Genomic DNA, 18,338 nt, shown 5'->3' with positions numbered 1-18,338 from the left:
CTTAATAAAGAGAGTGGGACTATATATATATATATATATATATATATATATATATATATATATATATATTTTTTTTTTTATGCCTAACAAATAGAAATAACTTTGTGACTACTATTTCAAAGTGGTCTCGCCTTCAGAATGGCTGTTTTCCTTTGTGAAGTATGTAACACAAGTCTAATGTCCACAGAAGGAAATAATACTAACTGGGAAATTACTATTGGCTTTGTGTTTGTTTAATTCTCTTCTCATAGTTGTGCTTGTTTATTTAAGGCCTTCTGCCTTGGTCAGAGGTGAAAATATCTGAATAGTCTGGGTTTCTAAGACAAAATATAAAACTCACAATATTCAAACACGTAGGGTGACCACGCAGTTAATTTCCATCCACTAAGGACCATTAGTCCAAATCCAACCTCTAACTAAAGAAATTACTTTGAGAATAGAAGAGTAAAGAAACACAAATCATGCAGATGAGTATTGTTCTTCCTAGATGTGGACATTAGCCAAAATTGTCCTTTTAAGGATTTTCTAAATTCTTTTTAAAAATGTGAACGAGGTGCCATGGGTTCATGCATTAGCCATTTACAAGAGTCTGGTTTTTGATGAAAGCAAAGTAAACTTCAAGCAGAGCAAACCAACTTAAGAATTCCAGAAAGCTATGCAAGGTCAGAGAATGATACTAGCATTTGCTAAACTGTTTTTTTTTCTTTCTTTTTTTTTATTTTATAAGCAGAAATGCAAAACTACTGTACCATCTGTTGTCATTTTCCTCGATTGCCCAGATGTTGTGGTTAACCTGAATCCAGCCGGCAGTGTTTCTGAGGACCCAGGCATCATGCTGATTCCATGTACCTCACGGGGGGGAAACTGTCTTCTCCATGTTGACCCGCGCCTGAAATTCTTGTCATCACTCTGCCAATACAAAATTATAATTTGATGCGATAACAAGTAAACTAGTCCAGGTACTTAAAACTGTGTGCTTAGAAACATGTAGTTTTGATGATTTATATTCAGTCTGTAAAGCATACATATGGAATATTGTGCTTTATTCTGAGTGTTCTACTGATTCCAAAATGATAACACACAGATTTGCAACAGAAACATTTTTATAAAAATGGTCCTGTGACTTCAAATCTAAGATTTGTTATCTACAAAAGTAAATAGTTTTGAAAATCTAAAGTGAAACCCCAAAAATTTTCTCTGAAAAGAATATTAGCTATTCTTTGTTACACTTCAATCCAAACTCATTTTACTGTATGAGATGACATATTTAGTTTAACAAGTGTTAGCCAAACTGCATTTGCCTCACAAATTTGAAGAACCACTTTATAAATTTTACTTTTATGTAAACAAGAGAAAGGGGCAAGCTATATTTGATATAGCCTGGATCATATGAGATACTATAGCCTATAGTTTGTGTAAGAAACTCTAAATTTGTCATTTGTCAGATTTCAGCTGATACTGAATTAACCTGTAGTTTACTGAAAAACCTGTGCAGCCCGGAAACTATCCTTTTAATAAATCCATGTGCTCCTTAGATGCCACTAAAATCATATTATAATTCTGGTTGCTGTTTTACAAGTGTTAATTCTCGTTGCTGATTCTGTTATATCATAATGATACATTCTCTTCCCTCTCTGTTCATACACAAAGTGTCTGCTCAGATACAATGAACTTTCTCTAAATTCGTAAGGAGTGATATGTAACCTAATGTCTAACTAGTATTGTTCTTTATTAAACACAAATTATTCTTTGTGTCAAATTCTAAGGAATATATTAATCATCATACATAGATCTTATCTTCTTTTATCATTAAGTTTCTTATGTAGGCAATGGCTGTCTATTCCCTGAAGTTACAGCTCAGTATGTGGTGCTGACCCTCCTAGCCCAGGTGACTTCATTTTGGCGTATGGAATAATAGATCAATATTTAGCTCAAATTATCATCGTTATAAATGAGTAAAATATAAGGTATTCTTCATCATAGATTGCTAATTTAATTGACATTCAGAGTCATTTTGGAAAAGAAAATAATTTATGAAATTTTATATACACACACACACACACACACACACACACACACACACACACACAATGTATCCATTTGCTACTACTGTATCCATTGTTCTACTAGAATCCTTTTTATCCAAATCTAAATTTTGGTTAGATTAGGTAGCCATTTTACAATTTAAGAGATGTCTGCTTGTCCTTTTTCTTAGCTGCCAGGTTCCACATGGTCCTAGAATTCCAAATGTTTATAAATAAAGAAAAGGAACAGAATTTCACAGTTGTGGCCTCTCTGATTTCTTGAATTTTGACAGAGTTGTTGCATAAAGATAGATATTCTTAGTTCTACTAAACACTACATTACATTGTAGGGATATACAATTCCTATAAATGTATGGGTTAAGGACTGAAAAATAAGCAAGCTGAGGATTTAAATAATGACTCCTTTTGCTCTTTTAATTCGGTGTTACAGCAGAAAGTTAATAGGACCTACAAGCGACAACATCAGAGGAAAAAGTTTCCATGAGGCGAGGTTAAAAGATACCCACTTAATTGAAGTCCAAGTCTATAGAAGCACATGAGCACTTCTCAAATTCTTTTAGTGGAAGCTGAATGTCATCAGCCCCAGAAACAAGTACGCTCTGGTTCTGGGTAAGTTGTTTAGCTATTTTTGTTCACACTCAAAAAAATAAAAAACAAAACAAAACAAAAAACAACAAAAAACTAGGACAAAAGAGACTACAGGTTTTGAGTAATAAAATCATGTGCCATGTTTTTAACAATAAGAAAAAGATGCAGCATACCTTAAAGGCAGATAGTCACATTCCATTTAGACCTTTCTGCTTATTTATTACTTTCAGAAAGCAACACTAACTCTCTACCTGGCTCCTTTGGGTCAATCCACATTTTAAAATATAGCAATAGGACAGATCTTTAATAATTTTTATTAAAATTCCTTTTGCAATTTTAAAGCAAGGAGAATAACTGTGTTCAAAAGGACGTAGGGTTTATGTAGACTATCTTTTTGATTCAACAATTAAGAATAAGGACTAAAAAGACTATCAAACAACTTATAAAATTAAAATCAGTTAAGTATTAACTGGGTTTTAAAAATATGAATCATTATCGTGATTGGATAGGACTTTGAATTTGCAGGAAGTTGGCTGAGGTCAAGTCTGTAGAGCTAATCTGTCTATAACCTCTTCTGCAAAGGAAAGCCTGGGTATTATAAACCCAAGATTATCAGTCCTGCCCATCTGAATGTGGAATAACTGCCTCATTTTAGGATTTGCTGGGTTCATTCACAAATTATTTTAATCAGCTTTTCTCTATAGCCAAGAAACATTATGCATCTCTGCATTTTCCACTTCATATTCACATTCTCTTCTTACTTCTTCCAGAAAGACCCTGTAAAAAACTCAAAAGGACTGTTAAAGTCCACAGCATCTATAAATGCAGAGTTCGCCAATGCCCCTGTATTCCTTATCTCAGGAGACTACTGACACGCTTATTGTTTTCCAAATAATTTTAACATGCATATATGATGTTTGGGATTCTTGCATTCCATATAACTTTCAACTCCTATGACTGTCAAACTGTTTTTCATATGTTTTTAAGGAAAACTCAATATTGCTATCTAAAATAATGAAAAGCTTCCCATTTACTGAAAGCAAGTTTTCTCTTCATTTTAATATCCTAAAATTTCCTGTGAAGATATACTGATATTTAAGAAATAAGCACACTCCTTATTAAAAAGCTGAATTTATCAGGATTAGTGTTATCATTGCTTTTTTTTTTAAATGTCACTCAACATAATTTTACAGTCACAGCTCATGAAAGAGCCTGTTTCCGAATTACTTCTTCATGTTCCTAACTGCTGATATGATATTTATGAATTCATAAAGGTTTTTCCAAAACCAAATGAGTCATAAAATGTAATACTTAAGAACAATACTGGGGAAACTTCTATATTCTATCCAGGGGACAAGCATCTGATTAATTTTTGAGCACTACTCCTTGAAAGACGCTTTACTTGTACTCTGAGATCCCTTGTGAATGATACAGAAGGACTTACTTCGTCTAGTCGCCGTTCAGTTCCCAGAGCCAGGAGGTTATTGTATTCCCTTTCAAGAATCTGCCTTGCCTGTCGACATCAAAGTACAGTTATCATTGCTGAAGTTGCATTTTATTTTAACAATCTTAGAGATTACATTCGAGAAAACATTACAAATCCTATTTTATTTATGGGGGCTTAAGTTTTTAGTCCTCCATGTCTGTGAGCCATTGTAAGTTTTAGTTATAAACATAAGGCAGGGCAATTTTCTTTAGTTTATGGACAATGGAGAGATAGTCTCGCATACATGTCTGAGGTCAAGGGGCACTGACCTCACTTTGTTACTTTAGTCCAACTGAAAATTTTATATAAACTTTGCAATATATAAAAACAAAATAAAAAGTGAAGTTGACTGCCAAATTTTTATCACATCTACGCATGATATTTATCACATCTATTCTTAAACCTGGCCAATGATCATTATTTCGGGGAAACTTGAGATAATTAGAATTCCTATACCCTATCTCTGGATATCTGATTTCTTAGTCCTGTGATGAAGCTTGCAGGCTTTCTTTTAAGTTTTTAAGGAACTCTGATGATTTCAAATAATTATCCTGGCTGGGGAATCAGTGGCATCCTCATTGCTAAGTGTCTAATTCAGACATGTAAATAGAAATGAACGCCTCTCAGGGAGGCAGAGACTGAAAGCCATCTGCCAGGGATATCGTTTTGGGAAATCTGGCATTCAGGTGGAAGGCTGGACTACACAACCTCTAAATCCCTTTTCCTGCTTAATTTTATGATTTTGTTTTGGCTAGAAATCCAGTGGCTTCTAATTAAAACCCCAATGACAAATTTCAAAGGTTGAGCTGAGCTAACTTGCATTAGGAATCATGAATACACAGCCGACTTTTGTTTTTTCTCTAAAAGTTTAGTTTATCGTTATATGAATTAGGACACAGTACAACTACAGCATAAAGAGGCTTGCCTGGGTGTTCTGTGTGGGAATCTGCAGTAATAAAGCTAAGCTGCTGTAGTCAAAGTTCTCATCCAGGGCTATAAGTGAGCCATGCACACCACTTTCAAGAATATTATTTGCATATTCTCGAAGTCCAATTGCTTGTATCCAGCGAATAACTCGATCATTGCTCCACACCAACACATCTAGGAAAAGAGGTGTTATCATTTTAGGCGGCAGTATTTTGCATGATATACAAACCCACTGGCTGAAATGAGCCACAGGTGTCTGGCCAAGTCAGAATTTATGCCGATTTCTTTATCCGCTCGCTGCTGCACCTGCCCCCTCGTGCTGCACGTATTTACCGTTCCCATAACTCACCTATGCTACTTATAGCCTAGAGGAAAAAAAAGTTGTCATTTGAAGAGTGCTCGTTATCACTGAAAAGGACTGCCATCCTCCAAAACTTGCAATGTCTCAAAGTGTTTCCTGTTTCATTCTAGAGCTCTAGGGGTCTGTCTGAAGTTCAGTGATTTTACCACCAGATGGGGACATTTCTCATTTGTGTCTTGATCCACAGCTATTCAGTAAAGATGGCAAAATGAGAAGCTAATATGGTTCTTCATCATTGTTTTTTAACCATTAAATACTGCATATGGACTAGAGATACTTTATTTTTTTTTTTACCTGAAGCAATAAATCCAAGAACAGAACAGTAAGATAGAAAGGGGATTCCATAGTTTGCTACTTATCCCACTACTTTGTCAATTCATTATTTTTCAATCACATACTAATGCAAAAATCAAGCATTCAGTCAAGTCACAAGTTGTTTTTCCTTTTAGGTTGAAAAGTAGTATTTTACTGAGGGATAAAACACTTTGAATTTTACTTTCTAAAACTAAAATCTTCAGAGAAAAATGTCATATATGCCTTTCCTTAGACCAAAACATATTAAAGTATATTTTATCTTTTATTTTTTCCATTTCTTCTCATTATGAGTTGATAGCATTCTACATAAAAACCAGTAAAATAGAAGAACCAGAATGTTCTACAAAAAAGAAAGAATGTTAAGGAACTTACAAGGGAATGTAAAAAAATGAAAACTTTTTTCCCCCTAATCCTGTAGAAAGGGAAATGAAGCTCATAATTTACTATTACAGTAAAAGTTGTTTTCCTGTCAATCTTTTTTCTTTTTGAATGAAACATATAGCTTTTCCAGAAAAAAAAAGTATATATATATAATACTTTGGGAAATATTCTTCAACCCCAACTGTTTATCTGCCCTCATCTTCCCCCATTTAAATTATAAATGTCTACAAAAATCAGGGTAATATTTGGGTTTTGGGGGGACTTGGGGGGTAGAGAGTATTTATATATTGTTTAAGTTTTTCAAAAGCATTACTCATTTGTCCTAATGCATTCAATTATAATCAAGTTAGGTTTGTGCATACCATTAAAGCAATAAAGTGATACCTCTGCCCTCATGTCATGTTCTCAGTCACTGTCCTCATGTCAACAGTAACCAATATTCTAGCTATTCTTAAGCACAGATTAGTTTTGCTTTTAAGGTTTGAGATTTTTGAGCTTTTTATAAATGAAATTGTACAGTAAGTACTTTTGTGTCTGTGTCTTTCACTCAATATAGGATTCATCTGTTCTATAGGAAATAGAAATACCTTGTTCATTTTTATTGTTATTTAGTATCCCACTGTATGATTATGCCACAATTGATCCATTCTACTGTTGATGGACATTTGGCTAGATTCCACTGTGGGTTATTAAGGATAGTGCTGCTTTGAATATCCATATATATGCTAAATAAATTCCACTCTCACAATTTAAACCCCCAATGGCAATGTATAAAAATCTGCATCTTTATCGATACTTTGTATTTTTCATATGTTTTGTTTTATTTGCTTGTTTTTAGCCATTACGATAAATTTGTTGTTATGGATTGAATTGTGTCCTCCCAATATTCATATGTTGAAGTCCTAATCCCCACTACTTCAGAATGTAACCTTACTTAGAGATATGTTCTTTACTGAAGTAATCTAGTTAAAATAAGGTTATTAGGGTGGGCCCCAATCCAATACGATCATTTCCTTCTGAAAAGGGGAAAGTTGGAAATAAGATATGCACGCAAGGAAAACAAACATGAAGATCAAGGCAAAGATCAGGGGGATGTGTTTAAAAGTCAAGAAACGTCAAGATTAACAGAAAACCAGCAGAAGGTAGGAGAGAGGCATGGACCTGGCTCTTCCTCACAGTCCTTAAAAGGAACCAACCCTGCTGACACCTTAATCCAGCCTCCGAAGGGAGACAATATATTCTGTCATTTTCCAGAAAAAGTATAAAGAACACTTTGGGAAATCTAGTAGCTTTTCTATTGAAACTTTAAAATAGCCTTTATTTTTAAAGAGTATTTTTAAGTTCACAGCAAAATTGAGCAGAAAGTACAGTGTTCCCATATACTTCCTGCCCCCATAGATGCCCAGCCTCCCTGACTACAAAATCCCTCACCAGAGTGCTACATTTGCTACATTAGACAAACCTGCATTGACACAAAGTCCACAGTTAACATGAGGGTTCACTCTTGGTGGTGTATACAGGTTTGGACAAATGTATAACATGTATTCATCATTATAGCATCATACAGAATAGTTTCACTGCCCTAAAAACCCCCTGGGCAACATTTACTTATTCCTCCCTTTCCACTAACTGTAGGCAACCACTGATCAATTTTTCCTGTGTCCATAGCTTTACTTCTTCCAGAATGCCGCATAGTTGGAATCATACAGTACTTTTCTTTCAGTTAACCGTATGCATTTATGGTCCCTTCGTGTCTTTTCACGGTTTGGTAGTTCATTTCGTTTTAGCCATATTGAATTTTTATATACAGACCCTGCTAAATTCACATATTAATTTGAATTATAAGGCGTATCATTAGATTACTGGGATCTTTTCTAATCCTTATATTTTTTTTAGTTCATGAGGGACATGTGAAGAAAGACTCATAAATGCCCGCTTCCACAGTCTTATTACCATTTCCTGTTCCAGCCAAAGCAGAATGAATTTCTTTAGGGAGTAGGATGTTTATTGTCTCCCTCACACTTAGGGGTCTTTCTTTCCCCAAGCCTTCAACAAGGCTAAATAAATAAATAAATAAATAAATAAATAAATTCAATTCACTGGGTCTCCCTGGGTCATTCCTAAAGTGTATGTTTTCCTCTGAGTTTTCATTAGTTTGTTCTATTGAGGTGTTAAATCTCAGAAAATGGGATATAAGTTGGTTAGAATTCTATTTTGGTTACATAAGTCAACTACTATTGATAACAACTGATTAGTTCAAACTATTGGTTGCACTAAACTTGCACTTCAAAATTTGGGCAGGTATGTATAGAACTGATGACAGCATCAGTTCTCCAACTGCTTTCACTAAGTGCAGTATTTTTTAAAACTAATGTGACAACGGTTTCCTCAGAAAATAACAAAACCGTCCAGTTCCCTTTGCATCAAGTGGATCTGTACGTAGGAAGTGTTTTCTAGAGATGGGTTTATATTTTGATAATCTAAGACATTTGTATTTACCATATTTCTGCGAATATATCTTCACTGAAAGTCCACTGCCACACCTGCAGCAAAGAGTCCTCAAATTCATAAAATAATAAATAGAAAATAATCCATTTATTTACAGGGTGAAGGTAAATAAGGCACTAATTAAAGCTTTATTCTTTTGGAACAACAACTTACTTTTTTTTTTTTTTCCATTTTGTAGATCAGGTCCCCTCCTATAAATCTATTTTCAAGCAGAATTTATGCCCTGACTTTAAAGTTTTGTAAGGATCCTCTTGACCTCAACAATAAATGGCTAGACATCAGTGTTGACTGTTTCCTAGCAGCAAATTAAATGTTAGTACATTCCTGATAGTCACATGGTCCCCTCATTTCAGAAAGCTGTTTATTAAGGTCAAGGTTAATTAACACTTCAGATAGTAACAGAGACCCCTTGTCAGCGTCGAGAGTTATTCCTGCAAATGTCATTGGATTTGTTACAGGAAACAGGAGCTATTTATGATCTCACTCATGGCCTCCTCTCATATGGAGCTGTCCGTGTACAATCATAGTGAATCACAGCAGTTTTTCTCAGGCTATGCTCGAACCAGTAGCTGCCAAATACTAATACAATATTTGGTGTAGGGCCAAATGGGTAATTTCTCCTTCTCTTTTACATCTACCTACATATGAAGCATTCCATGTGGTGAGACCAAGCATAATAAAGTCTAACTGGAAAAAACACTTCAGGAAGAAAACTAGAAAGTGGTATCCCATGGGTAAAGTCTATTTGTGTGCTAAAACATCTTTTGTTAGGTCAAGCATAGATTTCTTTCTAGGTTCTTTCTTTAATCGATTCGTTCCCAAATTTCAATTCAACTGAATGACAATGTACTGAAAACAACCTGCAATTTCCTGGGGCCCCAAAATAAAGTGAAATCAAACAACTCAATTTTGATAATGGAAAAACACTTTTTTGCTCCTAAGTAATGAGTCAAATGAACTGTTACAAGAAATCCATTGTGTGTCTATCTACTCTCAAATGAACCGTATTTTGAAAAATATACTAACCAATCACCTTCACGTGCATTCAAGCCCATTCTACTAGAACTAATGTGCTGTCCCAAAACTGCCAAAGATAAAAGTAATTTCTTTATTTTTTATTTTTTTACTTTAATGTTTTTTTATTATGTTAGTCACCATACAGTACATCCCTGGTTTCTGATGTAAAGTTCGATGATTCATTAGTTGCGTATAACACCCAGCGCACCATGCAATACGTGCCCTCCTTACTACCCATCACCGGTCTATCCCATTCCCCCACCCCCTCCCCTCTGAAGCCCTCAGTTCGTTTCTCATTTCTGACATTGTTTATCACAAATGAAAATGAGAGAAGTCTAAGATAATCCTAAAAAATAAAAAAAGTGCTAAACTGGAATGGGAAGGGAAGGGTAATGTAACATGCAGTACATAATATTTTCATATTTAAAGTGAGCCCCATAACCTAACATAATAAAAAAATTATTATTAAAAAAATGAAGTACATAATATGAAAAAAACAATAAAAAAATAAAGTGAGCCCCAAAGGAAGTGAAGATGAAAACAGAGACTCATGCCTAACTATGAACAATTAATGTACAAACATCTATTGAATTTGATGAAATGCTCCCACATATCAACTCCTGGGGAACAGTAAATGGAGACACTGCTTGTATCCAAAATCTACCACAAAAAATTTGTTGATATTTCCCTTAATGAGAATTCTTTTCCTTTAAAAAAATATAAATGGACCTAAGTGGACTGATGATTTTTACCGAAAAAGACTCATAGATACTTATACCCAACAATTAAATTTTCTCTCCTCAATAATAATAAAAGTAAAGTGGTGTCTAGTAAGTATAAGATCTAACATGTTCTTTTGAACAATTCTTCCCCCTGTATATTAAGGCACTTCTCAACATTTAGACAATTAATTATTAAGTATAATACTTTTCTAATCTGTAATAGGGAGTGTCTTATTCAAATCAAACCTTTTTGTACACACAATAGTTGCAGCAATTAGTAATGCTTCTGAATCATTTCTTTGACTTACAATTATAGCTAAAATTATTAATGGATTAGTCTCATTTACAGAGGAGAAATCTCTGTGTAACTTCTATATAAAACCGTATATAATTTCTATAACTATAATACAAAAATAAAATTTCTAAGCATTGAAATAAAATTCAAATGATATAGATGAACTGCTATAAATATATTATATACCATGTTTCTCTGAATCAAATGAGAATGTTCTATTAAAAGTTTGACAAAAATATCTACACAGAGGTATCTTTAGAACAAACAGAATGTATAATTAAGTTCAGAGGAATAAATCTCAATTTATTCATTTGTTCATGATCATTTGTTCATGATTCATTTGTTCATAAGAGGTCAATGCAATTTTTAAAAAATCAAGAATATGTCCTAGATGGGATAGTCACCTTATAAAGTGATATTCTTTTTACGTTTATGTTTAATGTTCATAAAAGTAGCGAAAAAGAAATAATGATGACACTCTTCTAAAGAGTGGCATAAATAGTTATGTTACTTAGTGACCTTGTAACATACAGAGCATTTGCGGTTCATAAAAGTGAAAGCTAAAAACCCCAGAAAAAAAGGCATTTGATATGAAAGAAAGACATATTACCTTTTATTTCATGTTGGCTTGCTTCCCGTCTTCTTTCTAGTTCTTTTCTGTCATAATTCAACCTCTTTAAGCACATAATTCCATACTGTAAACTTGTTCTGTTATTTTTTTTAAAAAAAGAAGAAAACACACTGAATTTACTCAGCAGATAATAAATGTTCTTTGATTAACCACAGTCATCATTATGTACTACTTCTTAGGGCAATGAAATAACAGATTACATTTGTAATTAAATCCTTTAGTACTGGTGGGAAATAAACTACAGTTATTTCAAGTACACAATGTTTCTAAAGAGCAAAAATATTAATTTCAAAATAAGAAAACCGTAACTTGAAAATAAGTATGGATTATGTTGTTCATCCATATGTGCTTGTCTTCCATTAAGCTATTTTGACATTATTTGCAGACAAATGAACACTTTACTCACTTGGAAAGAATTTAAAGCCACTATTATGATGAAAAGAAGGAATTTATAAAAAATGAATACTTTCTTCTTAAGCTGATGAGAAAAATAATATATAAACATGAGTAAGTTAAAATAAGATAGAGAACCACATACCAAAATGAACAGCCACCACCTCTCAGTCATAGAGTATGTGAAAGAAACAAGTCAGCAGATAAGAAACTCTGCGTGGAAAGGATATTGTGGAAGAGCAGAAAACTGACTGATCCTTAAAGGTCAGGTGGCAGAGAAAGGGTTATTAAAGAAGATGGAGTACCATGAACACAGGACTGCCAATGAAATTTTAAAAGTGTGGTGATAGTGAGACCTACTGTACAGAGTTGGAAATCCATGCCAGGAAGTAGGGAGGAGTAAGATTACATATGGAGAATGCGGTAACATTAAGGAAAGCCTGCATGCAGCGTAAGCGTGGAGTACACCCAGGTGACACAGACCTATTTGGATGGTTTTCACAAGGAAAAGAATTGATCATAAACGGTTCCGGCGTAAGAAGACTAACCCGTCAGGAAAATCAGAGACAGGAAGAATAGGTTAACCTAAGGGTAGGGAAATCAACTAAGGGGCCAATGCTGTGAAAATAAAGGGCACAAAAAGGACAACTGCCATGAGCATAAAAAGAAAATCTAGAAACAAGAGATGTTCAGAGAGAAGAGAGAAGACGTGGTGATATTAGATATAAAAGATGTGAAAGAGTACAATAGGAAAAAAGAATTTCTAGGCTTCAAGAGTAAAGAGCATTGTTACTAGTGATTTCTTGTTTAGAAATACACACAAATTTAGACACACACTGGCCAGGTTACACCCAAGCACTGGATACATTTCTAAGCCTTGCATTTTAATAAGGACAAGGCTGAGTTAAAATATTTTAGAATCAAAGGAACTGGAAAAGAAATCAAAGTGGTATGGGCTGAACTATGTTCCCTCAAATTCAAATGTTCAAAACCCTTAGTATTTCAGAATATGACTATATTTGAAGATAGGGTTTTTAAAACGTTAATTAAATTAAAATATAGCCCTTAGGGTGGATACTATTCCAGTCTCACCGGTAGGTGTCCTCATAAGAAGAGGAAATTTGGGGGCACCTGGTGGGTTTGGTCAGAGGAGCATGCGACTCTTGATCTTGGGGTCGTGAGTTTGAGCCCCACGTTTGGTGTAGAGATGACTTAAAATAAATAAATACAGAAAAAAAAAAGAAGAGGAAATTTGGATATGCAGAGAAACAAGGAAAGTGCACACACAGAGGAAAGACCATTAAGAACTTAACAAGAAGGCAGCCATCTGCAAGCCAAGAAGAAACGAATCACGCTGACACCTTGATCCTGGACTTCTAGATTCCAGAACTGCGAGCAAATCAATTTCTGTTGTTTAATCCACCCAGTCTGTGGTATTTTGTTATGGTAGGCCCAGCAAACTAATGTAGTGGAAAAACAGACAATACTGATGTAATACCAGTCATCGACATTAGGCAGCTTGAGGTTAAACCAATGGCTCTTGGCTCATTTCTGCCAAGTTTTTATAGGTAATATAAAATTGTACTACAAGGAGGATATATATTATTACAACAATGTCTATAAGATGGGAAATTGGGACATAAATACAGTAGGATACACTATGCAGTCAGTACTACCTGTTTTAAGTCAAAACTAAGCACAGCATGAAGATGAAGCTTGTGTATTTCCCAGAACCAAGAGAACCCCACTGTTTCAGTAATTTTTATTAAAAAAAAAACTTGATCATTGTAATAATCATTTTTACTATAATGTACAACAATTAAAAGTCAATCTACTGAAGAATGGGAAACAGGAACAAATATGTCATCAAAGATTCTAGTATTAGAAAATCTAATACAACCACACAAAATTTGAGTTCAATGACAGGGAACTCACTGCCTAATAATCTGTATACTATAGGGTAACTGAGAGTCACACAAAGCTGTTCTTTCTATTGAACAGAAATCATTCACCCTACCATCTACACTTATCTGAACTAGAAAAGTACATGTTCAACTGAGCAAATATTATTCTTCCATCATGTAATAATATCAAAACACAGGAAAACATCTGAAGTCTACCCTTATCCAAGCTAAGTGTCTTTAATTTTTTCAACTTTTCAGGGTGCCTTGGTGGCTCAGTCAGTTGAGCGTCCGACTCCTGGTTTCAGCTAGGGCCATGGTCTCAGGATCACGGAATCGAGCCCTGCATCCAGCTCCATGCTGGGAGTCAAGCCTGCTTAAGATTCTCTCTCCCTCTCCCTCTGCCCACCCCCCAACCCCCCGCTTACACAGGCACTCACTTGCTCTCTCTCTCTCTCTCCCTCAAAATAAAAAATAAATAAAATAAAATAAATTTTTAAAAAATTAATTCAACTTTTCCACCAGGCTCTTACCACTTTATCAATAACAATTTAATGCCCATAAATTAATAGTTTCTTATTGTCGTCTCACCATATGGCAGGACTTCTACTGAGTTCGACAATAAACACAATCTAAATACGCCCTGTGAAGCCATTAACCAAAACTGAGATTTTTGTGCCAAGTATAAATCATATTTTTCACTTGATCTACTTTTAAATCATGGATTCCCATTCAACATTTTAATGGTTTTAAAAAACTATATCATATTTATCTCTACTAAATTTAATCCAACAGTGTCAACAACTGTATTAAGATTCAAAACATCTCCATAAGTTTAATTGAAGAGCTCCAATTATTATCTCTTTATCCTAACTATATGTCATCAACATATCTGATTTTTTATACCATTTTCATTCCAGTCGCTAATTAAATGTTGGACAGGATGTGAACAAATAGGGTTTTGCAAGCCAAAATCATCTAGATTTATATTTATTAATTTATCATAATAAACTATATATGAAACCATAGAAACAAACTCAACTACAGAGAACAAACTGAGGGTTGATGGAGAGAGTTGGGTGGGGGATGGGAAATGGGTGATGGGTATTAAGGAGGGCACTTTTTGTTTTGAACGTTAGGTGTTGTATGTTAAGTGATGAACCATAAATTCTCCTGAAACTAATATCATGCTATATGCTAACTAACTGGAATTTCAATAAAAATTTGAGGAGCACCTGGGTGGCTCAGTCAGTTAGGCATCTGCCTTTGGCTCAGGTCATGATCCATGGTCCTGTAATTGAGCCCTCTCCCTGCTCAGCAGGGAGTCTGCTTCTCCCTCTCCCTCTGCTCCTACCCCCTGCTTGGTGTGCTCTCTCTCTCTCTCTCAAATAAATAAATAAATCTTAAAAAAATAATAATAAATTGAAGCAAACAAAACATAATCCAACTGACAAGTTCTCACATAACCTACAAAGATAGCAGCATGACATTTATGACATGGTATGATAACAAGCTTCTTCCCCCTACATAGTAAACAACTTGAAAAAAGAGTTTGCATTTTATTCATGTGTCCTTATGGCTGTCTCATAATCCATTCAGTATTTTTTCCTGAAAATTAATGCACAAACAAAAATATTGAAAGTTTTATATGAAAACAAAAAAAACCCCAAACATTTTCTTCAGAGAAGAATTCCTTCTCAAATTTTTTCTAGTACGTACCTAAATTATATAATTTATAACCATATGTATATCTATAGAGTAGAAACGGACAATTCTATTCTTAACAAATAATTTCCTAATATCAAAACATACACAGATACAAATCACAAACACAGAACTTCCTAAAGATACAGAAAAAAAAAAAGATTCACACTGCATGAGAATTTTGTACAAGTGTGGTTCCATAAACTTTGAGCTCATAATATGTATATAGCTCTACATTAGATAGTTCCTGAGATTTGCTGCATGAAAATATCTGCCAAGTATATGCACACAGACATTTTGAATAGAATGATTCTCTATTTCCTAGACGTTTTTTGTTCTAGTAATATGTATATTATTTATTGTTTCATTTTAATTACTATTTGAAAAAAACTTACCGATGAAAACTATCCACCATTTTTAAATGGACACGGAGATCTTTTTTTGTTAGGTGATCTAACATTCTTGCATCTACCAAGCATTCCATAAAATAACTTCTGTATTGAGGTAACCCCAGGCTGGGAAGCCATTCATTTCCAATCCATTCATGGTTCATATCTCCATAAGCCAGAGTCTGTAGAAAAACCGGACACTAGAATTGTTTTATAGCAGTCAAGTTTCTTAGCCAATAAAATGAGATGGTAATAGGAGGATATTGCTGCATATTATTATAACTGACATTTAATTACTATGATATGGGAAAAAAGCAGACATAATACCTAGCCTTTAAGTATTTGATCTATTTGACAAAATGGAACTCTGGGTACATGTATCATGGTACCTGCTTACAGAAAACGATTGTGTTTGCTTTGTATTCCCAAAAGAAATTGCATTCTATACAAATGTGCATTTTTAAATTAAAAATAGAATTAATGGCATAATATAAATGTTGAGCTTAAAGATTCTTTGTAAGTTTATTTAATTTAATTGATTTTTATCTGTCAGCTAATACTCCACCTTTTTCTTCTCCTCGATGCTAGTACCACCACTGATATGGTATAATGGCAAATCTCAATGTGAAAACAGAAACCTTGGTAAACAAATAGAGAAAGGAGCAACAAGGCTAGAGAGACCAAATGCTGAAGCTTTGTGTCAACACCGTTGTTATCTAGTGAATCATGCAGCCAATGGTCCATAAAGGTCATTGGAAAGAATCAGTCTCTTTTAGAAATCAATCCGTATACACTCTGTATTTAAGAAGCAGGGTATAAAAAAACATATAATAATAAAACATAATAAAAATATAATAATAATAAATTATTATAAAATAATAATAATATAATAAAACAAAACAAAACACAAAGAACTGAGCTATTTAATAAAACATCTAACCAAACATTGTTCCTGACAGCCAAAATGAACACCAAAGTCAACCATCACCTCTAAACCAACTGTTAAAAAGGACTGTTACTATGAACAACAAGTTCACAATTGTAATTATAACATGTATTTCTAATGAAAGTCTCAGGTGCTCCCCTTCTTTTGTGTGTTCTTAAAAAGGATGAAATTCTTACCAAATCAAAATCAAATACCACCCTAATTTACTGAATGTTTCAGTACAGGTCCTATTAATAACTACCAAATTTTCCTTACAGTCAAAGGTTTTGAATCAGATGCGCAATCTCGCACATTAATTCTTTAGGCTGTTATGTCATGTGGAAATGGCTGAAAAATGTGCCGCTTCCTTGCAAACACACATGCTTGTTCAAAGTACAGATGCCTGTCTCATATCGCCATCTCAATGAACGGAAGTGACTTTGGACCTTCAGTCTCAGGGCTGACACACGGCCTTCAATCCCAGGCCGCCCACGCTTTCCATTATACTTTAAAGCATATGTTTCATAAGGTTTTTTTTTAACACCCCCTTTTATATCCAACTGGAATGATTCCTGATTAAATATATTCCGGGGCGATTTCAGAGAAATTTAAGTTACAGTTCATTCTTTTGAAAAAGAAAGAAAATTTCCCTTTGAAAGAGGCCAGATATGAAATGATATTCATTTACTTTGCAAAATATGGTGATTTAAAAGACATATATAGTATTAAACATAACAAATTCAAATATACGTATTAGCCTAATCCTAAACTAAGTGAAGATTTATAATATGGCATATGACAGTTTCTTACTTTATATCCTCACAGCATACGAAATGATATTGTTTTAGAGCATATGAATTTCCTACCTGGGCCCAGCTTCCTTCCTCAGATTCTTTCTGTGTTAGCAGCAGGGAATGATTAATAAAGCAGATAAATATAAATTAATCTCAAATGAAGACAGTAAAATTATTCTAGCAGAAGCAAAACTGTTTGTTACTGAAAATGTTAATTATGACTTAAGTACATAAATATACTGATCCTTATTCAAACCCACAGTAATAATTTAGCAGTTCAAGGGCAACCACATAGTTTCTAGTTAATTCCAATTAAACATACACACATATGACACATGGACTTTTCATGATACATTTGATCTGGTTATTCCAAACCTTTTTTTTAATTCTTAAAAGTATGTAGTTTTCCAAATGTAATGCGCTATAGTAAAATTTTCTGATTATGTATACACAAATGTACAATACACATAAATGTATACATACATACACACACATATAATGAAGAAATCTAACATAAAGTAAATTAATGAAGTATAAAAGTAATGGTTTCCCTTTAACAAAGCTTTGTGGTAATCAAATAGATTTCAGCAATGGTCAAAAGTAAACAAGAGTAAAACCAAACCCAACAAACTGAACTAGAAATACAGTTAGAAAGTGACACTGGCATTTTTATCCTTCATAAACTAGATAATCAATTTTTCACATATGGATACAACCAAAAGGACATTAAATTAAAAGAAGCTGCTAAGAATAAAATGTATGACATGCCCAACTTTGTTACTTTAAATAAAAAATGACAATTTGTAATATTATATTTTTAAAAGCTTACAAATATCATCAAAGTCACTAAAAATATCTTTATGCCTGTGCTTTGAATATCAAATGAACAGAATTTTTTTTGGGGGGTGGAGTTTTAAGTTCTGTATTGGTTAATTACAAGAAACTAAACGATTATA

The 18,338-nt window shown here is 33.9% G+C and overlaps 1 protein-coding gene across 4 annotated transcripts in view; it reads right to left on the bottom strand.

Annotated features, from left to right (window-relative positions):
• Positions 1 to 18,338, bottom strand: part of PPFIA2 (PPFI scaffold protein A2) — a 463,684-nt gene that overhangs the window by 3,516 nt on the left and 441,830 nt on the right. For 2 of the 4 annotated variants that reach the window (XM_087868891.1, XM_087868892.1), the window contains 6 exons: positions 17,455 to 17,484; positions 15,670 to 15,863; positions 11,256 to 11,353; positions 5,045 to 5,220; positions 4,078 to 4,146; positions 750 to 909 (listed from right to left, as the gene is read on the bottom strand). In XM_087868891.1, the coding sequence (XP_087725017.1) occupies positions 750 to 909; positions 4,078 to 4,146; positions 5,045 to 5,220; positions 11,256 to 11,353; positions 15,670 to 15,863; positions 17,455 to 17,484 (727 nt within the window). The remainder of the gene's footprint in view (positions 1 to 749; positions 910 to 4,077; positions 4,147 to 5,044; positions 5,221 to 11,255; positions 11,354 to 15,669; positions 15,864 to 17,454; positions 17,485 to 18,338) is intronic. The other 2 variants (XM_087868889.1, XM_087868890.1) reach the window with 1 other exon arrangement.

The sequence above is a fragment of the Ursus americanus genome, chromosome 17 (assembly GCF_024610735.1).
Source record: "Ursus americanus isolate L20-20 chromosome 17, mUrsAme1.1.p, whole genome shotgun sequence".
Taxonomy (NCBI): domain Eukaryota; kingdom Metazoa; phylum Chordata; class Mammalia; order Carnivora; family Ursidae; genus Ursus; species Ursus americanus.
The sequence above is the reverse complement of the archived record's forward strand: the minus strand, read 5'-3'. Positions and strand labels throughout refer to the sequence as shown.